This window comes from Physella acuta, unplaced genomic scaffold, assembly GCF_028476545.2.
Source record: "Physella acuta isolate Inbredline_101_S28 unplaced genomic scaffold, ASM2847654v3 ptg001003l, whole genome shotgun sequence".
In the NCBI taxonomy this organism is placed as follows: domain Eukaryota; kingdom Metazoa; phylum Mollusca; class Gastropoda; family Physidae; genus Physella; species Physella acuta.
Window position 1 is genome coordinate 53,413 of NW_026732520.1, and position 14,647 is coordinate 68,059.

The following is a 14,647-nucleotide window of genomic DNA, read 5'->3' on the forward strand; positions in this document are numbered from 1 at the left end:
TTAAGGGGGTGACACCAAGGCAAAATATTGCAAAATGTACAGAACAAAAATGCCTTTTTGCCAGTTCCATTAATGAATTATTAAAATTAAATAGTCTTTTAAGTACAAATCAATAATTATTACAAGGGGGTGGGGGTAACACCATGAAGTTAACGTGCTAACTATAGAGAAAACAATACTACACACACACGCATGCACACACGCACACACATACACACACATATATATATATATATATATATATATATATATATATATATATATATATATATATATATATATATATATATATATATATATATATATATATATATATATATATATATATATATATAAACTTTGCTTTTGGGGGGGGGGTGACACCACAAAATGCCGCACCGGGTGACACCCGACCTAGCTACGCCACTGAAAGGAATTCTTGGAACTGGAAAATTGTCAGATATTACAAAGGAAAAGTGTTTACAAACTGATTATTTGCATTGTTTTGTTTTTTTAAAGAGATAGTCAATAACACAAGGATCTAGGCCTAAAATGTTGGTATTACAAATTCAAAGGTTGTGTATTTTGTCATGTATATTCATGAACTTTTTTCAGTACTGCTGCTTTACTATATTTTGATTAAACTTAAAGTTTCACATTTTGTAATTTACTTTGTAAATATGATGACTGATATGAGAATGAATCTTCTTGTTTGTTGAAAATAATAATTTGAGCCAAGATATAGCCAGGAGATAACACAGGTTGCGCCAGGGTATAGCCGAGATATAGTCAATATTGGGCCAAGATGTAACCATGATAGAACCAATATTGAGCCAATATCTTGCCAAGTTTCACTACCAATGTTAGGCAAGGTTGGGCCAATATGTAGCCAATATTGGTAACCAATGTTTAGCCAATATATTAGGCCAATATAGGCATGCTGACTGGGTTGTTTTTATCGCTTGTGTTTAAATATTCAAATGTCTAGACATCAGAAATAAGGGCTTAGCTCTTCGCCCATGCACATTTTTCATTAGTGGCGGGGCTTATCTGGAGCTAATCCACATCAAGTATTGGAGAGCGGGTAGTATGTATGACTATGACTGCTAACTTGAAAATCGCAAGTTTGAATCCTGGGCTCAAGTCTGTAAGACACCACTAATTCACTCGGCGCTAATAGGTACCTGACTTATGTTACGGAAAGTAAAGGCGGCTGGGCATAGTGCTGACATTATCTCTTCATATGCCGAGGTCACAGAAACAAGTGAAATTTATTTCATCTTCCCCATGGATCATCAGGTTCTAAAGGGTATTTCACTTTTTACTAGTATTAAGTGATCCAATTAGTCTAAGATTTAAAATTTATTTGTTATTTTTAATAATCTAAACAAACGGGAGAAGAAAAAACAGTAGGCCTACATATTTAATTCTGATTGTTTTTATTTTCATACAAAAAGTTGTAAATAAAATGTATAAAATCATTGAAAAAAACTGGAATGTAGAATAACACTACCACTACAGTGCAGTGGGCGCTAGAGTATAAAATTTAATGTTATTAGTTAAATTTTGCAACTAGTTTTATAGAATTACTACAGTTTCAACAAAAAAATCTGATTTCAATTAGAGTGTACTTCAACAATTTTATTTCAAAGATTGCAAAACAAATGGTTTTCACTTGCTTCTAAATTTTTAGACAAAAAGAAATAAAACAGGCCTACTAACATATTTGACATGAACTTAATTTTAAAACTAACAAAATTAGATTCTGATTAATTACACTGGGTTTTTTTTTTTTTTTTTTTTTTTGTAAATTTACACCTTTTAAAATAATTTTACACAATAGAATTTAAAAGAAGTACAAAGTACTTTAAAGTATTTCAGACTATTATAAATTGAAGTCAGAAATAGCCGCTAGATGGAATTGTATATCATTTGCTTATGAAATATCAATATCATTTACATAAATTCCATTTTTCTATTTCCCTTTTTTCCTGAGCTGCAACTAAGTGTTGACTGAAAAACTTAACCCTTCAAGCAAATAGCTGAATACATCATAACATGGCAATCAAGATTTCTTATGATATTAAAACAAAACAATTTAAATATTGAAAATTAAAAATGGGGTCTATGTTAAAAATTTGACACAGAAGAAACAAGTTTTATTTAAGACAACATTAAATTGATAAACCAGGTATCAAAATTAGATTTAAAATATTAGATGCTCATTCCTTTGTAAACAACATCACAATGCAATACAGTTTTTATTTAAAATTACTCCTACATAACAATTATAATGATAAATTACAAATTTTAAATTATTATTACATTTTTATGAAAAAAGGGATTGAAATAATAAAAAGAAAAATAAGAATTATGTATTGAAAAGGTAATTAATACAAATTAAACTATAATTTAATTTCAGTGATTTATTGTAAAGTTTATTAAAATTTGCATTTACAGATTAAATAATGTCTGTTTAATTTTTTAATGGCACATCATGTTTGTGTATATAATCACATTTAACAAATACAAAGAATAAATAATGTATACATGATTGGGACGGTTACACAATGAAGGCAATTCAAAAAGTATCAGTTTCTCATTGATTTGTAAAAAAAAGGTAAAAAGTTTGAATGAACGTATAACAACTAGGCTTATAAAAGCCCTATACTTCCAAAAGTTTTTTTTAATGAAAAAATTAAACAGAAATACTGCCTTCACGGAAGTTGGTCTTTCCGATAAGGACGTTGATGAGGACACTACTTCCAGACCGGCTGAGCTCTAGTGCCTTGTGCAAGACTTTCTCCATCTCACCTTCATTAGTGCGGTCCAATCTAAAGCCTTTACCACCCAAGCCTTCAGCTGCCGTTTCGTAATTACAAAACTGGAGTAGAAATCAGAATAAAATAGTCATTTTCATAATAAAAATAGATGTGTACTATCAACTTTAAAATACATGGAAATTTTAGAAATATTTTTTTAAATGTTTCAAAATATTGTTTTTCTCTGTTTCATGAACTGACCTCCAATTTACAGGCAACATCGGTACCAAACATAGGGACTTGTTCTCTAGCAATCTGCATCCAGCTTGCATCATTTCCTACAACAGCTAGTATAGGTGTCTGTAAATTAAAATAAATAATGTAACTTACTGTACATTTCCTACACACAAAACTGCCAATTCAAGAGAAAAAACAAACTAGTGTGCATACGTTTGAATACGAGAAGTTCTTAAAGTCAATTCATGTGAGAGTAAAATCTAGCAGGTGTATACAAATTTAGATTGTTGACAAGCAAGGAGGGATAGTACCAGATATAAAAAAAAGGGACAGGGCATAAGTAATTTTATAAAGCTAAAGTGAGTTCTAAAAGTCAGTCTACCAATAAAATCACTCTAGTACTCAAAGGGAAAAACTTAATTTAATTGATGTCAAGCAAGGATAAACAGCAGCAGATAAAAGAAAAACAGGTGAGGCAAGAAAAAAAAGGAACACAGTTAAAAGGTTGCTCAAAATTTAAATGCAATGTCAGCAGCTATAAATACTAGCAGAATAACAGGCTAATGTAACATAACAAAAAAATAAAGAAAAGTAATTTGTAATGTTGTCTATTACTGAATCTTAAACAGATACAAATGTATATTCAAAAACAATCATTTAATCTTAAAAGTAGTTAACCTCATGAACTGCAAACAAAGCTCTAAGGACTACCTTGTGTCTTGTATAAGTGTCAAACTCAACAATACTGTATCCAAGTGACCCGTCACCATAAATAATCCAAACATCAGACTCAGGGCGGCAAAGTTTAGCACCAAGAGCAAAACCTCCCCCGACTCCCAATGTACCAAAGGCTCCTGGATCAAGCCACCGGAGGGGTCCTCTGGGTCTGTAAAACAAAACATGGTTTATAAATTTATATTAAGTATTTTTTAAAAGTTTAACTAAAATAAACAAAAGTAATAATTTATATAATTTAAAAAATCATCACTGGAAAGATCAATATAGAAAAAAAAGGCAACTCAAGTTCCAGAATGGTGCATATAAATGAATAACTTGGCAAATTATTAAAATGTAAAAATATATCTAAAATGAATTGTGATGAAATGGTGAACAGAGTGTCTTTACAATCTGACGACTAACAAAGTATGCAACAGCAACTAAACAGCATGATAATGTAATTACAATATAGAAACAAAATTTGATAGTGATAGCATTGAAATGGTTACCTTAGAATGTATGCAGCTGTTGCAACAAAGTCTCCACCATCTGCTACCAGAATAGCATCATCTGAAAGAACATTTTCTACAGCATGAAGTACCTTCACAGGGTTCAGATGCACATCTGTCACTTCTGAGCATTTGGCCCTAAAAAAATTTAATACAATTCTGTTGGTAATTAGTGAACAGAAAAATACATTGCAGTTTTCAAATTATTTATAATTTTGAAACTTTAAGTTGGCTATAAAAAGAATTACTATGCAATAAATGTTTTAAAAAATTTTAAAGCTCAAAATACATATACAACCTATTATTTTAACTTTAGATCTTCATCTAATGAACAATTAAAACAAATTCAAGAGATACTATTTTATCCGTTTTTTTACTACAATTTTTAAATTCTCTATTTGGTAAAGACATGCTTAAATCAAAGCTTGTGTCTTGTAAAAATGGAAAAAAAATCCTTAATTTTATTCCTTAACATGAGCTAGCCTTAGAGAAAAAGAAATATTGACTTACACATTGGCAGCTTCTTTTTCTTGATCCCGAGTTTGTAATGTTTTAACCCAATCAGGATCACACTTGTAACCTTTCAATTTACCAATGACAGAGACAAGAAAGCTGGCAACATCTGACTGCACAGCAAGTGTAGGTTTCCAAAACATGTCTGAGTTCTAAGAGCATAAATTTTACTGTTAATTACTATGACACCAAGCATTTCCACATAGAAAAGAGAACTAATTTTTATTTTAAAAAAGCTTTTGTTTGTCTTGAAATTTTAGTATTTTTCTCATCACAATAAAAATATAAGTTTCTAAATGATACATTTCAATATGCAGTTTTTTAATGAATAAAAATTTGTGAAATTAATGAAGTGCTATTACTTATAGTATAGAAATCAGTATTAATTTATATATTTTCTTATAAGCTCATAAGACACTTCATACATCTATTGTTGTTGTATCACATTAGTAATGGTAATGACTAAAGGTAATAGCTGAAAAACCTTTTAAAGAAAATTTTAATTTATCATATTCTTATACCTTCAATAATTGATCTTTATCCCGATTAATGGATATGATTTTTGTTTTTCTAGGAAACACTCGCCCATAGCTTAGCCGAAAATCACATACTGCACCTGTAGATTGCAGAAATGATCCTTTTAAAATTAATTTTATCATAAAAACCTGATTTATAATTATTGCTTATGAGCAAAGTAATGAAGAATAAATAATTTCAAAATGTTGTGAAGTAAAATATCAAGTTTTTTCAAGTTACAATCTGCATAAATTAAAATTATATCTAAATTATAACAAAAATCAAATTTTTCTGTATATCTTCAGACATTATTCCAAAGCTCACCGGCTAGGACAATTAAGTCAGCTTCACGTAGTGCCTCCCTTCTTTGCTGTCTAACTTGTATGCTACTGTATCTGCCTAGTAAGCCACGGGACATCCCACCAAGAAAGCAGGGAATACCCAATGTCTAAAACAAATATTTCAAATTATGTAATAAATTTACAATAATTTTGTTAACTATTTCTAATCTCTTGTGTCACAAAACAGAAATAGAAAGAACATTTTTATTATTTACTTGTGTTAACTTGTATATTAGATGTAATTATCCCTGTCTTCTTCTTCGTTCTTAATTATTAGTGTTGAAGGGGGTCGAGATTTATCTGCCAGTGGGTTTGAACTCGAGACTTTGTTCGAATTTATCAACCATGACCTTTTTGCCGACTCGACCACGCCTCCAACACAATTAAGCGGTACGTGTCAACTGGTTATGCGCCATTGAGGCCATTGACTCCGATTTCAGCCTGCTTTTCTTTTTGGATTTGCTTCCATAGCCTTTGTCCAACAAAGAACAAACTACAAGGCAGCAGTTGTTTAATTTTGGAGTTGTCTCTCCTAGAAGAGTGACTGTCCCCAGCTAACGAGCCTCATCTGCCCGAGGGTTCGAACTCGAGACGTTTCGGTTTAGCAACCATGAGCTTTACTGACTCGACCACGCCGACCCCATTATCCCTGTGATTTTCTTAAATAGGATATATACCTCTAAAGCTTTTCTTAAATCCTCTACTGGAGTTGGTGGCAAAGTTGCTTGACTTCCAAGCAGAATAACTGGTTTCTTTGCTCTGGATATCAGTTCTATGCATTTTTGAACTGTTAAAAAAAAAAAAAATTAATACATTGGTTTATTAATGTAGTTCTAACATTAAAGGTACCAACATTTTCAATAAATTTTCAAATAATTCTAACAGTGATCATTTTGCAAAATAAATTTAATATTTTCTTGTCTTACTGGTCTATTCAATTTTTTTTTTAATGTACATGCTAAATTAAATGTAAAGTAATAAAAATATGATATCCACAGACCCTCTATCATGTATAAACAGTTGTGTAAACTGAAAATTACTTTTTATAATTAACTTCATTGTCTATATGACTCAGGCAAATTTATAAATAAACATACTCTGGGCATTTGAAGCTTTAGGATGGTGAACTTGCAGTGGTCCAGTTTCTCTTGACTCCCAAGCACCAGCAAACAGAGTTGACAGATGATTGTTAAGATACCTGTGACAATAAACAGCTTTAAAATAACAAAAACTATGAACATTAAATTGGGGGGGGGGGGGGGGCGGGGGGAAGAAGAGAGTGAGTGAGATAGAGAGAATAATTTCTAAAACTATTTAGATAATTTTTTGAATTAAAAACTAAAACAGATTGTAAGATGATCAAAATAATCTGAATGAAGTGAGCTTTCCAATTTTAAATAAATCTTTTGCAACTTGTTAAATGGGGAATTACAACAGACCAATCAACTATTTTTTGTCCCAAGCTTGCTGGTCCTTTATCTTTCATTCCAATTTCTTTTCTCACCAAATGATATGGATACAAAGTGTCGATAGGGAATTCAACAAACACTGGACCTAAATAAAAAAACAGTAAAAATATTGACAAATATTAATTACATAAATATTGTGATTATATTAGGTTTTAATAAACATGAATAATGAAATATGATAGACCATAGTTTACTGCATCTTCTATTATTATCTTATGAAAAAATCTCAGATTTTCTCTAGGTTTTAAACTGGAGAAATGTATAAAAGTTAAAGGTTTACTTTCAAAATTAGGTTCGTATCATGGGAAACAAAGGTTTTACTTTACCAGGTGTTCCAGATTGTGCAATCTGAAGAGCTTTCCTCAGTGTTGGTACAATATCTCGAACTGTTTTTACAGTGGCACAGTACTTGCACAGAGGTTTAAATAATGAGATCTGATCAATATCTTGTAGCGCTCCTCTGCCCTGTTTATAGAAAGAAAAAAAAATATTATTAAAACTATTACAACTTTTAAATTAATTTCAATTCATTGTAACATTTTGATAAATGTATTATGGTTACACCTACTTTAAGAAGGGTAGCAGCTGCACCTCCAATAAGAAGCAGAGGGGACTCTGCCATCTGTGCATTCTTTACTGCTGTGACTGTATTTGTTACACCTTTAGTTAACAGAAGGACATAAAATAAAATGACCATGAATCATTAAATTATCAGAATAAATTTTTAAAACACACTTAAAAAGTGACTATTTTTTTTTCCATTTTAAGGGGCTTACCTGGACCTGCAGTGACTGCAGCCACACCCACAGTTCCTGACATTCTAGCTACAGCATCAGCAGCAAATACTGCGGTTACCTGAGCATTAACAATTAACTTTAACGTACCTTTATATTGTAGTAATATCACTTCCTAATTAAGCTTAATCTTTTTTTTTTCAAATTAAAAAAATATAACAAGTGGTAAACCTCTAGATGTTTATAAAGGCTAAGTAGTAATTTACTTACATATGTAGTGTTTAAGAAATTTAAAACACTAGCATCATATCTTATTTTAAATTTTCTTATAGCCAAAACTTTTTATACTAAGATTAGTTTTTAAATATCTGGAATAACTTTATTAGTAAAACATTTTAAGTTTGAGTAGCTGAAAAGTATATGAAAAAAAAAACCTCTCCAAACCTCATGTCTTGTGTCAACAACTCTGACTCCTATTTTCTCACAGGCAACCAAAATTGGTGATATGTGACCCCCAGCAAGAGTAAAAATATGCTTAATATTGTGGGCCTGGAAATGTTAATAAAAAATGTTACTGTTAAGTTATATGTTGTTTTTTTTTTTGTTAATTTAATAGTGTCATTACTTACTCAATTGGAATGCATTGGTTTAGTTATAAATAGTATTCACAAAATATATGTAGGCCTACAACAAATAATATTTTTAAAACTGTTTTACCAAAGTTTTAAAATGTATGAATATAAATATTAGGTCCATAGGTTATTTTAAATTATAAAAATGGTATCAAACTATTAATTTAATCATATATTCCATCTTGAAATTACTACTGTGTATTATAAAAAAAAAGAGGATGTAACATTTGCAAGCATTATACATAGCCTAGGCTTAGAGGTGGAACTAGATAGATAGAAAAATCTCCTTCAAAGGCACTATGAATTAAACATGATTTTTTTTTGTTAGACATAGTAGAAATAAATGTACGACCTTTAACACTTGTGCAACAAGTTCACCACCATGGCGAGTTGATTTTTCATCCACCTGAAAAATATTTGAAAATTAAGGCAATATATGAAGATGACCCTTTTAAACAATTCGAGTCCCTTGATCGGCTGATGTTTTAAGTTTTTACAAGACATATTTGTAAATTACGATAAAAAGTTTATAAATATATTAAATGTTGATCGCGCTCAGTTAACAACTCAGAAAGCGGGAAATTACTTTTTAAAAAAAAGAAATATGGGGGAGTGGTTGACTGGTATGACAATTGAGGGGAGGAGTTAGCTGACTTTTTTATTTTTGTGATAGTGATGTGTGACAATTGGCAATTGGGAGGGGGGGGGGGGGATAAAAATCACATAAAACTGTGATGCTGGTTTATTAAAGTTTATGATATATCCAGCATTGATAAGTTTAGTTGAATTCAGTTAAAAAGTCGTCACCAACACTCGTCTCACTCACACACAGTACTGACAGTACACACTACATACACTGACACAGGCATTACAGTACACTGAGTACAGTCTACACAGTTTTTACTACACACAGGCACGCTCTGGCTTCTGACTCTCTCTGGAGTTCAAAATTAATGGTCTCTAAATACATATACATATTATTTATCATTACCTTATGGAAAAGATTATATACTATTCCAAACTTTTTAAGAAAAAACAATATCCCTAAAGATGCTGCAGTTAAACCAGCTGGTATGGCGTAGAGTGAAACACAGTGCTGCATGTTTTCGCTGATGCGATCAAAGTTCGCCATTTTCGTTCTGCAACTAAGAATACTACTGTCATGTGATAAGGCGTAAAAAATAAGGGGCTACAACCTCGCCAAGTAAATAATTTTATACTGCGCATGACTTTGTTAAATGTTTTACAGTGTTGTTTCCAAACATTTTACACTGCGCTTGTTTCACAAAAACCAAAAAACCCCATTCCATATGCCATATTGTATCGATATTCTATAACCACGAATCAGTAGCGTCACAATGCGGAGAGAGGGGTACAGGCCGCACCAGTTGACACAGTCCAATTGGGTAGGATGGGGCTACACCAAAACGTAAAATTGATGATTTTAAAAAGAAAGTTATATGCCACTTAGTTTAATAGCTTTTAAAACGTTATATACAGGCCTACTTCATTAGGCACCGAGTGATACCATCCGGGATGGTGATGACACCTAATCGCCTATATTTTTAACAGGCCCAAATAGAGTAAGACCTACATTGTTGTCATGTTGTTGATGGAATGGGATTATGGGGTGACACTCTGTATTACTGCACCGGGTGTCACCCGAGATAGAATCTAATATAGGGCGAAGCTGCCAAGGATCGAATCGTACATTTTCGAAACATTTTGTTCTTAAGTGGATCTACGGGCTTTTAGATTGGGAGTCATGTTTCTTTCTCCTTAGGGGCCATTCATAAATGCCGACATAGTTTTGTTTGACAATTTTTAACTCCCTGTCTCCATCGTTAAACATCTTCACACAAAAAAAAATTGTTTGTATTAATAATAACTTTTTAAAAAGTAAAAAGTTAACCCTTTCGAAACCTGCGTTCATTAAGCAGATGATGTAGAGTAGACCTGTTTCTGTGACCTCGGCATACAGTGTGTTTTAGTGGATGATAGTGATCAGTATTTTACCTAGCTGCCTTTACTTACCTAACGAAAGTCAGGTACCTGTCGAACTTTTTGGATTAGGGTACCCGAAACTCGAGATTTTCAGGTAACCAGTCTCTACCATCCAATCACCGCCGTTCCATGAATATGTTACATATGTTTATATAATACGTGTTGATATTATGTCTGATATTATGACAGTATTGATATATAAACGGCGTGGCCTAGCGGTAGAAAGCTAGGCTGCTAACCCGAAAGTCTCGAGTTTGAATCCGGGTTCAAGTCAGTAGAACGTCCTTGCTCCGATGGGTGGACTCAATGAAAGCAAAGGCGGCTGGGCATAGTGCTGACCACACTTAGGCACACCATCTCTTTATAGGCCGAGGTCTTTGAATCAGATGAACTCTACTTTATCTACGACATGTGTCTTGGGCAAAGCTCCCCCCCCCCCCCCCCCGAAAAATTCTACCGCCCCCCGAACGAAATGAAATGTATATAATTTATATAGAAAAATATATACTTTTAACAGTGTCCGCCCCCCAAAGAAAGTCTACCGCCCCCCCCCCCCGAAAATTTCAAGTGCCCCCGGAGAAAAAAGTCTGGAAGAAACACTGCTTGGGCACGAACAGGATAAGATAATGAAGATAATGATGCTTGATATATAGCTTGATAATATAAAGTAACAGCCTAAATCAAAATGTAATTTATTTAACTCCCTAAAGCCAACTGCGCACCAGAGGCGCACTGTTGAATGAGTATTTCAGAGATAGATAAACTTCCGGAATTTATAAAACGCATGTAGTCAAACAAGATGTAGAATTTTAAAAGAATATTTGTGTGTGTCCTGAGACACACAAATTTGAGTTCCAGCTCAAACATCGCTGGAATGTGTCCAAATAATGTGTGTCGTGTTACTGTGTCGCACATTGAAACCATGGTTAAAAAACTATCCACCGCAAGTAGAGCTACCATGTTAAGTGTGTTTGTCGAACACACAGCTTGTTTTTGTTTATAAAGAGAATCCAACACATCACAATGCATCCGGTGACGTGGCTGTCTGTAGCCAAACCACTGATCATGGTTTTTGCCGCCTTGGCAGGCCGTGAGGTTCGAAATTTCTACAAAAGTTTACGAGTACGTGATCGAAGGCGTTACCAACGACAGCTGAAAAAATTTTGGTATTACCCGGCGGGCATTGCTGCGTTTCTTGTAATGATGTTTCTCTTGTATATTTTAATCCATCTGGAAAGAACCCCAATTACTGGTAGATTAAGGTTTGCCATATTTGAAGACGATGATTCAGAAGCTGGATTTGTGTTTCATATGAAGGTTTACAAAATGAATACGAAGGCTATCTCTTATCCCGAAACAGATCTACTGTGAAAGTTCGTCCGTAATGTAAACTAATACTATTATTATAGCAAACAAGGAACTGTCAGAACGAGGCAACTGGACTACATACGTTGTGGAAGATAGATCCGCGAACGCTTACGTCCTACAAAACAAGTTGATATTTGTGTATGAAGGTCTACTGGCAGTTGTAGATTCCACAGATCAACTTGCTTTTGTTCTCGGCCACGAGATGGCGCACGTTGTCCTAAAGCACAGTTCAGTAAGCCACAGTGTGTTTTCTTTGATTGATAATGTGTTCGTACTTTGTCTTTTCGGGATTTGGTGTTTATCTCCTACAGGGATTCACGCTTTTGGATTCTCTTGGATGTGTGACGTGCTTTTAGGTTTGTTGATCTGTTAAACCTCACACCCGGTATTTAGAAATCGAAGCAGATCAAGTCGGTCTAATGTTCGCAGTCAAGGCGTGTTACGACTTTCGCGCGGGAGTCACGTTCTGGGAAAAGCAAGCGAGATTTGGAAACACCAGCCACAGTTTTTTTCATGATTTGTTTCTATCCCCACCCACCTGAGACTACTAGAGCTATTTTACTCAGGCGTTTAAAGGAACCGGCTAAATTATGGAGGAGTGAAAATAAAGAGTGCCCGCCACTAACAGGAAACATGAACTATGAACACGAGCTCCATCAAAATATTTGCAAACAGTGCGTGTGTATGTGTTCCCTCATGTAACATTTTAATAAAGGGTAATCTAAACAAGAACAGTGTTCAAAATAATTTAGGACATTATATATATACATATATATATATATATATATATATATATATATATATATTATATATATATATATATATATATATATATATATATATATATACATATATATATATATATATAGGCGTATATATATAGGCATATATATATAGGCATATATATATATATATATATATATATATATATATATATATATATAATATATATATATATATATATAATTGGGAACTACAAAAGGAAAAAACCCGAAAATATTGAAATAATTCCATTTAACAATTTTCTGCTTCACAATATGCGCATACATTAAAAATAAACGTTCATCATCAACGGAAATAAAACTTAACAAAATCAAAGTAGGCCTACTTTAGATAAGTTTTTTTTTTTGGGCGTAACACCGTACGGCTCACCATTGTAATGTCTTCGAAAACATTTAGGCCCTTCACGGTGCTTAAGAAGAAAACATGTATTCAGTACAAATCATGCAAATCATAAGAAAGTAAAATATCTAGGCCTCTTGTTTTGTAAGTTCAAAAGGTAAAAACAAATGCAAGAACCTGAAGTTATGGAACGGTCGAAATCAAATACTTTTTCATCTCTCATCAAAATTCCAAACACCTAGATTCTCTCCGAAGCAGTGGCGTGCAGAGGGGGGGGGGGGGGCGGAGGGGGCCCAGGCCCCGGGCAGCCACATCAAGGGGGCATCCAAAGGGGGTAAAAAAAAAAATTGATTTTTTTTTTTAATTTTTAATTTTAAATTTTTTTTTTTTTTTTTTTTTTTTTTTTTTTTTTTTAGGAAATCTTAATGTCTACTAAGGTTTGTCTACCTAGGCAGAATCAGAATTATCAAATTATCACAATTTGCCGAATTCACCGAAATGTGTATATACAATCAACACATGGCACTGCTATAGTCATCGTTCTGTCCGTGTCGTACAACCTTCAGGGAGAAAGGGGCATCGGTGAAGGGTAGTGGTGTAGTAGTCATTGATATTCCCCGAATAAATGTATGCAGTCTTTCAATTAACAGAGTATCTGATACTTGTGTAGGTAGGGGCATCTTTTAGAGCACACGCCCATAATCATTTTATACACTTGTGGTCATCCATAGAGTATTAAAGCCCATGATTATAATTTACACACTGTATGGGCATCTTTAATGTAATTTGCTTATATTCATCATAATACTTTTGAAGGGCATCCAAACAGTAATTATGCCCGCATACATTTATATATCATCAGGGCATCTTTAAAAGTAATTTACTTGTATTCACGTTTGTATTTATATAATTATAGCAATTATGGCCCCATATTCGTTTATATATTATCGGATATTTATTATGCTTATATTCATTATTGAATGTCTGAAGGGCATCCCTACAGTAATTATGTCCTTGTTCGCTTTATATTTTATCGGGCATCTTTATTATGTTTCTATTCATTGCATAATGTTTGTAGGGCATCCTTATTTATTATGATGGACGTAACGGCATTCGTAGACTGATTAAGCACACAGCCTATTGTTTTTTTTTATTCTAATGATATTCTTTATTCATGGTCATTTGGATTTTTGTGTACGGTTAAATACAAACTTTCAAATCCGTACTGTTTTGATACACTGGGCCGGGCCGAGTTAACTTCATTCTAAAGTTGTCCTTAAGTCTCACACTTCTTAATTAGGAGTCATCCATTTATGACGTCCACACTGGGGGGGGGGGGGGGGGGGTCCGAAAAAAAATGACTTTTGTTGGGACGCGTGTGGACAGGGGGAGGGGGGGGGGTTGGCCCAATGTGGACGTCCACACATTAAATCTAACATTATTTTTGGTAGGCGGGGTTATCCCAGTTCAGTTGTGAGACGGGAGGAGGGGTGGAGGGGGGGGGCATAGCACGCTGTCCTTGTTCAGGTGTGGGGACAGGAGGGGGGGGGGCGTTAATACACACTAGCATCAACGTTGGACTCAGTAATATAACAGTGTCAATGCGACTACAAGTGTGCGAAATAATGGCTAGTCAAAACACCGCGAAATATGCTAAATTAAATGATTTGTATCAAAAGGCGTATCCTTCCAAATTGAAATATCAACTTCAAAAAGAGGTTAATAGCCTATGGCTTAATTTAAA

General features: G+C 33.5%; 1 protein-coding gene across 1 annotated transcript; it reads right to left on the reverse strand.

The window, feature by feature from the left end:
• Positions 1-1,581: 1,581 nt before the first annotated feature.
• On the reverse strand, positions 1,582-9,561 carry LOC131954476 (2-hydroxyacyl-CoA lyase 2). Its single transcript, XM_059318195.1, has 16 exons — positions 9,401-9,561; positions 8,762-8,815; positions 8,222-8,326; positions 7,820-7,898; positions 7,612-7,703; positions 7,370-7,508; positions 7,014-7,128; positions 6,672-6,772; positions 6,252-6,361; positions 5,558-5,681; positions 5,239-5,333; positions 4,715-4,869; positions 4,205-4,342; positions 3,690-3,864; positions 3,003-3,101; positions 1,582-2,863 (listed from the first exon to the last, which is right to left on the reverse strand). The coding sequence occupies exons 1-16, from the start codon at positions 9,539-9,541 to the stop codon at positions 2,678-2,680; spliced, it is 1,908 nt and encodes a 635-aa protein (XP_059174178.1). The 5' UTR covers positions 9,542-9,561; the 3' UTR covers positions 1,582-2,677.
• Between the last annotated feature and the right edge of the window lie 5,086 nt (positions 9,562-14,647).

Coding starts and splice junctions, on each gene's coding strand:
- LOC131954476 (XM_059318195.1), bottom strand. CDS start 9,541: ATGGCGAACTTTGATCGCATCAGCGAAAACATGCAGCACTGTGTTTCA. Junction 8,327..8,761: donor TTGTTGCACAAGTGTTAAAG/GTCGTACATTTA, acceptor TAACATTTCCAG/GCCCACAATATTAAGCATAT. Junction 3,865..4,204: donor ACAGCTGCATACATTCTAAG/GTAACCATTTCA, acceptor TTTGTTTTACAG/ACCCAGAGGACCCCTCCGGT.